General features: G+C 33.8%; 1 protein-coding gene across 3 annotated transcripts in view; it reads left to right on the top strand.

Moving 5' to 3' along the window:
• pdpn (podoplanin) overlaps window positions 1-8925 on the top strand; it is a 37629-nt gene extending 28704 nt beyond the window's left edge. For 2 of the 3 annotated variants that reach the window (XM_030139411.1, XM_030139410.1), the window contains exons 4-5: window positions 5707-5755; window positions 8012-8923. In XM_030139411.1, the coding sequence (XP_029995271.1) occupies window positions 5707-5755; window positions 8012-8065 (103 nt within the window). In that variant the 3' untranslated portion in view covers window positions 8066-8923. Of the gene's footprint in view, window positions 1-5706; window positions 5756-8011 lie in introns of all 3 variants that reach the window. The other variant, XM_030139412.1, reaches the window with a different exon arrangement.
• The last annotated feature ends 3248 nt before the right edge of the window (window positions 8926-12173 follow it).

Raw genomic sequence — 12173 nt, 5'->3', positions numbered from 1 at the left:
GTGCAGGAAAATGGCTCCTGTCACTGTTTTACTCCTGAGGTATGAGGTTTGGGATTCATATTACAGCTGCATTTGGAGCATTTGGAGGCATTTAAAGTGGTTAAATCTCCATCATTGCATCGTATTCTATAAGATCATTATGTGTTTGCAGCATCGCTGTTTTGAGAGGAACGCATATCTGTAAAAAGTCAGCTTTAACGAACTTCAGCTTATGTTTTCCAGCAAATGGAGGGTTGTTTTTTAGCTTAAGACACAGGTGTCAAACATGCGGCCCGAGGACCAAATCTGGCCCGCCAAAGGGTCCAGTCTGGCCCTTTGGATGAATTTGTGAAATGTAAAAATTACACTGAAGATATTAACATTCAAGGATGTTCAATCTAAAGTGGGTCCGACCAGTAAAATACTATCATAATAACCTATAAATAATGAAAAAAAGCCATTGTTTTCTTTTTGTTTTAGTGTCAAAAAAGTAAAATTACACAAAAATGTTTACATTTACAGACTGGCTTTTCACAAAAAATATGAACAAGAATGTAGTATTTTAACAATATTCTGCCTATTATAAAATGTTTTGTGTATTTGTAAATCCACTGTGATCTGTAAGTTGGGATGCATATGTATAAATGATAAACTAAGGTGTAATATTGTTAACATTACACTCATTTTTCTTAATAATTTTCAGGTTGTTCATATTTGTTCCTGTTATGTTCAAGTACGGTTCGTAGATGTAAACATTTTAATTACGGAATTTTACTTTTTTCACTCAAAAACATAGAGAAAACTTTGGAGTTGATATTATTTCGAAGTTCTTATTCTATTATTTACATTATTTTACTGGTACGGCCCACTTTATATCATATTAGGCTGTATGTGGCCCCTGAATTAAAATGAGTTTGACCCCCCTGGCTTAAGATAAGGACAGATTTCTCAACTCGTAAAGAAACACGCCCATCACAAACATGGTTTATCCCATTTTAGACTATTTTTGCAAATTCACCTCTTTTTTTTTTTTTTTTTATCAAGGTCTTTTTTATTTTCAATTTTCAAATGTATAACAAGAAACATACATGAACATGAAAGTGTCGCATCCAGTTACTATCCAACTGACCCCCCACCCCACCCACCTCGAGTACTGGACCTTCATTAAGTTTATATACAGCCAGTCCTAATATACTTACATACAAAAATATATAAACCCCCTTCAAATATATGTACGGACACATACATACATGTATATATTAGGGATGTAACGATTACCGGTATAACGATAAACCGCGGTAAAATTGCAGACGGTTAGTATTACTGTTTAAATTCTAATTATCATGATAACCGTGTTTGATTACCGCACTTTTAGGTGAAAAAACCCTTTAATTTATTACAATTTTAATTGTGTATACCTAAAATTTGGAACCAATATTCACTTTTAAAGTCTTTGAAAAGGTTTGTTAAGTATCTGTGTGTTATTTATGCAATAAATTATATACATTTTTCAAATTGGATTTTTTTTTTTTTTTTTTTGTATTTTCTGGCCTTTTATGTTTTCATAGTAGGTTAAAGTGAAAAAAAAAAAATAGGCAGATGATATAGATGAAGTTGTGCTGAAAAAACAGATCCCAAACATGGGTATAATAAACATTTGTTTATATAGTATATAAAGGCAAAATCAAAAGGACTGAAAAACCGACAAAATAGGCTCAGACCACTAAGGGTTAATATTTGAATGTTTCTGCAACAGAAGGTACATTGTGCCAATTATTGTATTTGTTTTTTGTTTATTTTTCAAAATACAATTTGGTTAAATTATTTTAGTGTGTGTATTAGTACTTTTTGAACATTTTGAGCACAATAATAATACAATTCAATAATATCGTGATAATAATGACAACTGTGATAATTCTGGTCACAATAACCGTAACATGAAATTTTCATAAAGTTACATCCCCAGTATATATATATATATATATATATATATATATATATATATATATATATATATATATATATATATATATATATATGTCCACATATTCACACTTGCATATTTTGTAAGTTCACATACACGTAAGTTTTGCGCTGTTTTTGTGCTACTCAACACTGAATATAAATACAGTTGCAGAAAAAAATATTAGACCATCAAAAGTCATCAAAAACAATGGTTATGCAATCCAGTACTAACTCCTGTGTGCATCATGTGACTAAAACAGACAGAAAAGAAAACGTGGATTTTAGTGATTTTAGTTGGAAGTTTAGCTGGAAAATGAAAGTCATGGAGAAAATTATTAGACCACACCCTTGTTTTCTTCAATTTCTTGTTCATTTTAATGCCTGGTACAACTAAAGGTACATTTGTTTGGACAAATATGATGATAACAAAAATAGCTCATAGTAGTTTAATTTCAGAGCTGATATCTATCCATTTTCCATGTTTTTTTTGATAATAACCAAAATCACTTCAGTTCCTACATCAATATCTATGGCATTGTACTGACAAAAACAGTGCTTTTAGGCATTCTGTGTTTTCTTTTCTGTCTGTTTTAGTCACATGATACACACAAGAGTTAGTAGTGGATTGCATAACCATTGTTTTTTATGTCTTCTGATGGTCTAAGAATTTTTTCAGTAACAGGATTTATACAAAAAGGACAGAAAAGTGAAACACCGTGGAAGTGTGAGGCCTGTGATGTGATCCTCGGTGTTGTTGTGGACAGGAACTGTTTTAGAGAGAAATAAATAAAATTAAAAAACAAAATTAAAATGACTAAATTTCAGAGCTGATATCTATCCATTTTCCATGGTTTTCTTGATAATAACCAAAATCACTACAATATCTATGGCATTGTACTGACAAAAACAGTGCTTTTAGGCATTCCATGCTTTCTTTTCTGTCTGTTTTAGTCACATGATACACACAGGAGTTAGTACTGGATTGCATAACCATCGTTTTTGATGACTTTTGATGGTCTAATAATTTTTTTTCCACGACTGTATTAGGGTCTGCAAATACACAAATAAATGAACCAAAGACTAATAAAAGTGGGTTTAGCAAAATATGATGCCTTTAAGGCAGGGGTGTCAAACTCATTTTAGTTCAGGGGCCACATTCAGTTAAATTAGATCTGCAGTGGGCCAAACCAGTCAAATAATAACATAATAATATAGAAATAATGTCAACTCCAAACTTTTTTCTACATTTAAGAGCAAAAAAAGTTAATTTACATTATGAAAACATTTACATCAAACTATCCTTTAAAACAATGTGACTAACATGAACAAACTGAAAAAATAAGAGTAATTTTAACAATATTCTGCCTCAGTTTATCATTTACACATGTACATTGTAATGTAAAAAATACACAAAACATTTCATAACAGGCAGAATCTTGTTAAAATTGCACTAACTTCTCTTAAGACATTTCAGGTTGTTCATATTTGTTCAGATTATTCAATTTTTTTTGCAAAATTATACTTTGTTTTAGTGAAAATACATGAAAATATTTACATTTACAAAACGAAAAATTTGGAGTTGTCATTATTTATATGTTATTATGATCATATTTTACTGGTCCTGCCCACTTGAGATTGAATTGGTCTGAATGTGGAACCTGAACTTAAAGGATTGTTAATGTCGTAGTGTAATTTTTGCATTTCACAAATTCATCCCAAGGACCAGACTGGACCCTTTGGTGGGCCGGATTTGGCCCCTGGGCCGCATGTTTGACACCTGTGCTTTAAGGGGTTAAACTCAACAGGAAGAAGGTAGAAAACTGCAATCTGAAAAGTAATGAAAGCTGTCAGACAAATGTTTTGGAGTAAAAAATGCAATATTTGCCTCAGATGCAGTGCAGTCGAAGTAGAAAGTTGCATAAAATGTAAATAATCAAATAAAGCACAAGTATTTGCATGCGTTCCACGTCTGCAAACACACCCAGAGCATGAGCTGATGAGGCTGCAGACGATGAGATGAGAAGAGATAAGATAAGATTAGATAACATAAGATAAGACAAGGCAAGACAAGATAAGACAAAACAAGAAGAGACAAGATAAGACAAAATAAGACAAGATAAGATAAGACAAGACAAGATAAGATAAAATATGATAAGATAAAATAAGACAAGATAAGATAAAATAAGATAAGATAAAAGAAAATAAGACAAGACAAGATAAGACAAAACAAGAAGAGACAAGACAAGACAAGATAAGATAAGACAAGAAAAGACAAGACAAGATAAGATAAAATAAGATAAGACAAAATAAGGAAAGACAAGATAAGATAAAATAAGACAAGATAAGATAAGACAAGGCAAGACAAGATAAGACAAAACAAGAAGAGACAAGAAAAGATAAGATAAAATAAGATAAGACAAAATAAGGAAAGACAAGATAAGACAAGATAAGATAAAGTAAGACAAGATAAGATAAGACAAGGCAAGACAAGATAAGACAAAACAAGAAGAGACAAGACAAGATAAAATAAGGCAAGATAAGACAAGATAAGATAAAATAAGATAAGACAAAATAAGGTAAGACAAGATAAGATAAAATAAGATAAGATAAAATAAGACAAGAGAAGATAAGATAAAATAAGACAAGATAAGACAAGAAAGGATAAAATAAGATAAGACAAAATAAGATAAGACAAGATAAGATAAGATAAAATAAGATAAAATAAGACAAGACAAGATAAGATAAGATAAAATAAGACAAGATAAAATAAGACAAGATAAGATAAAATAAGACAAGATAAAATAAGACGAGATAAGATAAGATAAAATAAGACAAGATAAAATAAGACAAGATAAGACAAGATAAGATAAAATAAGACAAGATAAGACAAAACAAGAAGAGACAAGACAAGATAAGATAAAATAAGACAAGATAAGATAAGACAAAAAAAGATCAGATAAGATAAAGTAAGATAAAATAAGACAAGATAAGATAAAATAAGACAAGATAAGATAAGATAAAATAAGACAAGATAAGATGAGATAAAATAAGACAAGATAAGATAAGATAGAATAAGATAAGACAAGATAAGCACCTGGAGGGTTCAAATTCAAACTGTATGAACTATTAGGGTCCAAATACACAAATAAATGAACCAAAGCCTAATAAAAGTGGGTTTAACAAAAATATGACCCCTGTAAAGGGTTAAACTCGACAGGAAGAAGATAGAAAACTGCAATCTGAAAAGTAATGAAAGCTGTCCCACAAATGTTTTGGAACAAAAAGTACAATATTTGCCTCAGATGCAGTGCAGAAGAAGTAGAAAGTTGCACAAAATGTAAATAATCAAATAAAGCACAAGTATTTCCATGCGTTCCACGTCTGCAAACACACCCAGAGCATGAGCTGATGAGGCTGCAGACGCTTGCAACAACATTTTATACTGAGTCATCGCTTCTCGGGTGTAATATGCAGCGAAAGTGACTGGTGCATGATAAAACAGAAGCAGCGAAGTGTGTGTGTTTATGTGTTTGTGTGATAAGATGACCTCTCGTGCCCAACACAATCTGCGAAGTATTCACGCCATAATTGGTCCCTGGTGTCGAACATATTTGAGCGCCGACCTTCCCTCGTGACAGTAATGGAGGTCCCGTCCAACTGACAGCGTTCCCGCCGGCCACGCCTTCCCCTCTGAGGATACTGTCACATCTGTGGATGAGCTGCATGTTTCACTAATGGAGGATGTTTTTTTTGTCGTCACAGGGCTGCCAAGAACAAAAAACCTGCGAAAAAAGACAGCGTTATGGTTTCTGTAAATTTCACACTTTGATTCTTCTCCTAGTTAATCGACTTTAACCTCGATCTACTGACACTGTTTTCCAGCTGTGGCTCTTTTTTGCTGACACGCTCCCATGGGTTAAAGCAGAAACCGGGTCTTTATGTTGACAAATCGCTCTATTTTTCGCCTGGAAAATGAGCTTGTTTATTGACTCAGTGTCTAAGCGGGCGATGGTCATCACGTAAACCGGTTTTATCTCGATCCTCGCTATGAACCAGGGGAGCTGTGGTTCAGAAAAAAAGGCACAAGAGCTGATTATCCATGTTTTAAAAAGCCTAATTCACCCTTATGGTATCTTTGAGATCTAATCTGATGTTAAGTACACCCCAAATAACATGAATTTACTATGAATTAGGTGGAAAAAAAAAGTTCCCTCCCTTAATTTGTTCCTAATAACCTGTCATATTATTGTATTTATGCAACTTCTTGACCCCAAACGTTCAAAATCACCTTTTTTTTCTCTGCTGTTTTGCTTTTTCTACCCTTATTTCCCCAGCCAGCATGTCCATGTTGGCCTCAGAAGGGTTACATTTGGGCTGGATATAAGGATCCTGAGAGGGTTTGTCCACAGTTTCCATGGTGACCCCACATGTGATTGCTCATATCAGAAAATCGAAAAAAAACGAAACTGAGGTAGAGCTCTCAGGTTCAGTGCAAGGATTTACAGACAGACAACAAATATCAGTAAAACAACAGCAAATATCAGTGAAACAACAACAAATGTCAGTAAAACAACAAGAAATATCAGTAAAACAACAACAAATGTCAGTAAAACAACAAGAAATATCAGTAAAACAACAACAAATATCAGTAAAACAACAAGAAATGTCAGTAAAACAACAAGAAATGTCAGTAAAACAACAGCAAATATCAGTGAAACAACAACAAATGTCAGTAAAACAACAAGAAATATCAGTAAAACAACAACAAATGTCAGTAAAACAACAAGAAATATCAGTAAAACAACAAGAAATGTCAGTAAAACAACAAGAAATATCAGTAAAACAACAAGAAATGTCAGTAAAACAACAGTAAATATCAGTAAAACAACAACAAATATCAGTTAAACAACAAGAAATATCAGTAAAAACAACAGTAAATATCAGTAAAGCAACAAGAAATATCAGTAAAACAGCAACAAATATCAGTAAAACAACAAGAAATATCAGTAAAACAACAGCAAATATCAGTAACACAACAAGAAATATCAGTAAAAACAACAGTAAATATCAGTAAAACAACAACAAATATCAGTAAAACAACAACAAATATCAGTAAAACAACAACAAATATCAGTAAAAACAACAGTAAATATCAGTAAAACAACAAATGTCAGTAAAACACAGCAAATATCAGTAAAACAACAAGAAATATCAGTAAAACAACAAGAAATATCAGTGAAACAACAACAAATAACAGTAAAACAACAACAAATAACAGTAAAACAACAACAAATATCAGTAAAACAACAAGAAATATCAGTAAAACAACAGCAAATATCAGTAACACAACAAGAAATATCAGTAAAACAACAGCAAATATCAGTAACACAACAAGAAATATCAGTAAAAACAACAGTAAATATCAGTAAAACAACAACAAATATCAGTAAAACAACAACAAATATCAGTAAAAACAACAGTAAATATCAGTAAAACAACAACAAATATCAGTAAAACAACAACAAATATCAGTAAAAACAACAGTAAATATCAGTAAAACAACAAATATCAGTAAAACAAGAAATATCAGTAAAACAACAGTAAATATCAGTAAAACAACAACACAGTTACACACAGTTATTTTCGTTAAAAAATTAAAAGTATTGCAAACTAAGATATTATTATATTATGCTATTATTTTACCGGTCCGGCCCACTTGAGATCAAATCGGGCTGAATGTGGAACCTGAAAGAAAATGAGTTTGAGACCCTTGATTTAAGTCGTGCAAATGACATGAAAGATACATATTGTGGGATAAATAATATGAGATATTCTCATCTCTGATTCAGATTCTTATATGGACAAACACATGTGGGGCCACCACGGAAAACAAACCCACTTAGGACCCTTATACGCAGCCCAAATGTCAGCCTTCTGGGGCCCACATGGACATGCAGGCCCTGAGCCCTGAGTCCCTGAACCAGTGGTGATAAGTCGGTCCGAGCATCAGCGATTACGTCATCTCACTTGTTCCCTCTCTGTCTCTTTTTTTTTTTTTTTCCCACAGCCCTTGAGGAAAAAGGCAGTGAAGCAGCAGGAAAAGAAGTTCTGGAAATTCTGAACTACTGAACTGTGACGTCATTTCCCATCATTAAAGCAAGCGCCGTACCAGAACTAAACTCATCTAACCAGGACTGTGGACTGTTGCCAAAAAAAAAAAAAAAAGTACAAGAGGGGGGGATGTGTGGGGGGGAGTTGTGTGTATGTTATTTTATGTACTGTATGTATGCATGTGAGACAAGAGGGGGTACATGAGCAAAAAAAAACCCACCCTCACTACCCCTCTTTGCGACCCCTCCCCTCCCCTCCCTTCGTCTTTCTTCCCTCCGCTCCCGAAAAAAGTACTCGGAGCGAACAAAAAAACGAGGTGACAGCAGGATGTCACAAAGAATTTCAGGGCTTTTCATTGGATTTTGTTAAAAAAAAGAAGACGCGTAGAGGATCGACCTCTGGCTTTTTAAAGTGATACTTACCTCGACTGACTTAGATTTGTGTTGAAGTTGGCGACGTTGAACGAAAATACTTAAAAAAAAAGCAGCAGGATTTTTTTTTTTTACAAACACAAAACAAGGTTGTGAGAAGGAAAGAAAACCAGGAGAGTCTGTTCCAAATTCCACAGGATGTATATACAACGCAAGGGGACGACATTGTACACACAGCTAATGACTTTCTCATATGTTAGCATGTTAGCGTATCACGGATGACGCAGTACATACAATACAGTTGGCGTAGACTTTCTTACTGGCTAACCAAACTTCAACTTGAGGATACCCCTGAGCACCATTTAAGACATTTCTCATGCTCCCACGATCCCTCATCTCGTAAACACACTGATATGTTGGTCAGCTGTATGAAGCCGCCATGTGCCGAAGTTGTTCTGACATAACAACCTGACCCCCCCCCCCCCCCCCCCCCCCCCCCCCCCCCCCCCCTTTGAGCTCTGAGGGTCAGCGATTGGCTGACGGCGAAAAAAAAAAAAAAAAAGGCAACCTCATTTGCAAGAGTAACGTGACATTCTGCCCACTTTAACACTGACGTATAAAAACCTAATACATATCTGTGAAATTTAGCAGAAGGGTTTGTGCCACTGTCTCTGGTATTCTCTAGGTAGTTATAAGAGGATTTTAACTTTTGAAGTGCATTATTAATGTGAGTTGACTGTAACGTTTAACTGACACCCATTCCAAAAATGAACCGCTTTGATAAATCTTTTTTTTTTTTTTTTTTTGCCAAAGTGTGTTCCTTGTTAAGGCTTACAAACAGAACAGCCGGCGGTTGTTAGCACACATAGAGGAATCATTGTCTCGGCGATGTATTCATAGTACTTCAGTAACAGTTAGATTACCAGAACCAGTCCTTAAATTGAGCTCACCCCAGATTATGTGCACAGGAATGACATTTTATAGCTGCACTTAGTTTTAGTGCACAGTGTTAGGCAGTAATGCCCTGTTTTAGTTATTTTTTTGCAATTGTAAGCGTGCATAAATGGGTGTACAAATAATTAAGTCTCAGCTTAGCTCTTGCTTGCTTTATAAACTCGTTTAATACGTGCACTGAATGAGTGATGTAATTTTTAATGAAAAAGGCTTTAGACACTGCAAGATGTTTGCAACGACATGTGTTTGTTTCCTCCCTTCTGCTTCGCTTCATATTATCACCTCTAGGTCTTTAATTTGTGCCATCGGAGTTTGTTTGAACCTTTTATTTAATTGCGGTGTTTTGTTCATACTGTTTCAATAAAAAACTGAAAACACACCACAAAGACTCTCTTCTCCAGTGTTGGCTTTAAAGCTCTCTTTTTTGTTTTGTATCCGTGTCGTTTTTGCTAGTATTTGTCGATTGTCGTCTCCGATTCCTATCAATTAGATTAGATGGTTTCCATGGTAACACGTAAAGCTCCACACATTCTTAATCCTTGTTGACAGTTAAAAACGTCATGACACTAATTTCCAAATGCACATGTATACATGATAAGTTGAGGCATAACACTGTTAAAATTGCACTTATTTTTCTTACGAAATTTCAGTTTTTCCAGTTATTCACATCTTTTTTTATTTGGATAGTTTATAAACTTAAGTATTTTCATAATTTAATTGGGGTTTTTTGCACTAAAACAAAAACAAAAATTTGGAGTTGTCATTATTTATAGGTTATTATGCTATTATTTTACTGGTCCAGCCCTCTTGAGATCAAATCGGGCTGAATGTGGAACCTGAAAGAAAATTAGTTTGAGACCCTTGATTTAAGTAGTGCAAATAACATGAAAGATAAATATCGCGGGATAAATATGAGATATTCGGATTCTGCTTCGCTTCATATTATCACCTCTAGGTCTTTAATTTGTGCCATTGGAGTTTGTTTGAACCTTTCATTTAATTGCAGTGTTTTGTTCATACTGTTTCAATAAAAAACTGAAAACACACCACAAAGACTCTCTTCTCCAGTGTTGGCTTTTCTGTTTCATATCCGCGTCGTTTTCGCTAGTATTTGTCAATTGTCGTCTCCGATTCCTATCAATTAGATTAGATGGTTTCCATGGCAACATGTAAAGATCCACACATTCTTAATCCTTGTGACAGTTTAAAAACGTCATGACACTAATTTCCAAATGCACATGTATACATGAGAAGTTGAGGCATAACACTGTTAAAATTGCACTTATTTTTCTTAAGAAATTTCAGTTTTTCCAGTTATTCACATCTTTTTTTGTTTGGATAGTTTATAAACGTAAGTATTTTCATAATTTAATTGGGTTTTTTTGCAGTAAAACAAAAACAAAATTTGGAGTTGTCATTATTTATAGGTTATTATGCTATTATTTTACCGCTCCGGCCCACTGGAGAATGTGGAACCTGAAAGACAATGAGTCTGAGACCCTTGATTTAAGTAGTGCAAATAACATGAAAGATAAATATCGTGGGATAAATAATATGAGATATTCGGATTCTGCTTCGCTTCATATTATCACCTCTAGGTCTTTAATTTGTGCCATCGGAGTTTGTTTGAACCTTTTATTTAATTGCAGTGTTTTGTTCAGACTGTTTCAATAAAAAACTGAAAACACACCACAAAGACTCTCTTCTCCAGTGTTGGCTTTAAAGCTCTCTTTTTTGTTTCGTATCCGTGTCGTTTTCGCTAGTATTTGTCGATTGTCGTCTCCGATTCCTATCAATTAGATTAGATGGTTTCCATGGTAACACGTAAAGCTCCACACATTCTTAATCCTTGTTGACAGTTAAAAACCTCATGACACTAATTTCCAAATGCACATGTATACATGAGAAGTTGAGGCATAACACTGTTAAAATTGCACTTATTTTTCTTACGAAATTTCAGTTTTTCCAGTTATTCACATCTTTTTTTATTTGGATAGTTTATAAACTTAAGTATTTTCATAATTTAATTGGGGTTTTTTGCACTAAAACAAAAACAAAAATTTGGAGTTGTCATTATTTATAGGTTATTATGCTATTATTTTACTGGTCCAGCCCTCTTGAGATCAAATCGGGCTGAATGTGGAACCTGAAAGACAATGAGTCTGAGACCCTTGATTTAAGTAGTGCAAATAACATGAAAGATAAATATCGCGGGATAAATAATATGAGATATTCGGATTCTGCTTCGCTTCATATTATCACCTCTAGGTCTTTAATTTGTGCCATCGGAGTTTGTTTGAACCTTTCATTTAATTGCAGTGTTTTGTTCATACTGTTTCAATAAAAAACTGAAAACACACCACAAAGACTCTCTTCTCCAGTGTTGGCTTTTCTGTTTCATATCCGTGTCGTTTTCGCTAGTATTTGTCAATTGTCGTCTCCGATTCCTATCAATTAGATTAGATGGTTTCCATGGCAACATGTAAAGATCCACACATTCTTAATCCTTGTGACAGTTTAAAAACGTCATGACACTAATTTCCAAATGCACATGTATACATGAGAAGTTGAGGCATAACACTGTTAAAATTGCACTTATTTTTCCTTAAGAAATTTCAGTTTTTCCAGTTATTCACATCTTTTTTTGTTTGGATAGTTTATAAACGTAAGTATTTTCATAATTTAATTGGGTTTTTTTGCAGTAAAACAAAAACAAAAATTTGGAGTTGTCATTATTTATAGGTTATTATGCTATTATTTTACCGCTCCGGCCCACTGGAGAATGTGGAACCT

Source organism: Sphaeramia orbicularis, chromosome 7 (genome assembly GCF_902148855.1).
Source record: "Sphaeramia orbicularis chromosome 7, fSphaOr1.1, whole genome shotgun sequence".
Taxonomy (NCBI): Eukaryota; Metazoa; Chordata; class Actinopteri; order Kurtiformes; family Apogonidae; genus Sphaeramia; species Sphaeramia orbicularis.
This window is presented reverse-complemented; position numbering and strand designations above follow the sequence as displayed.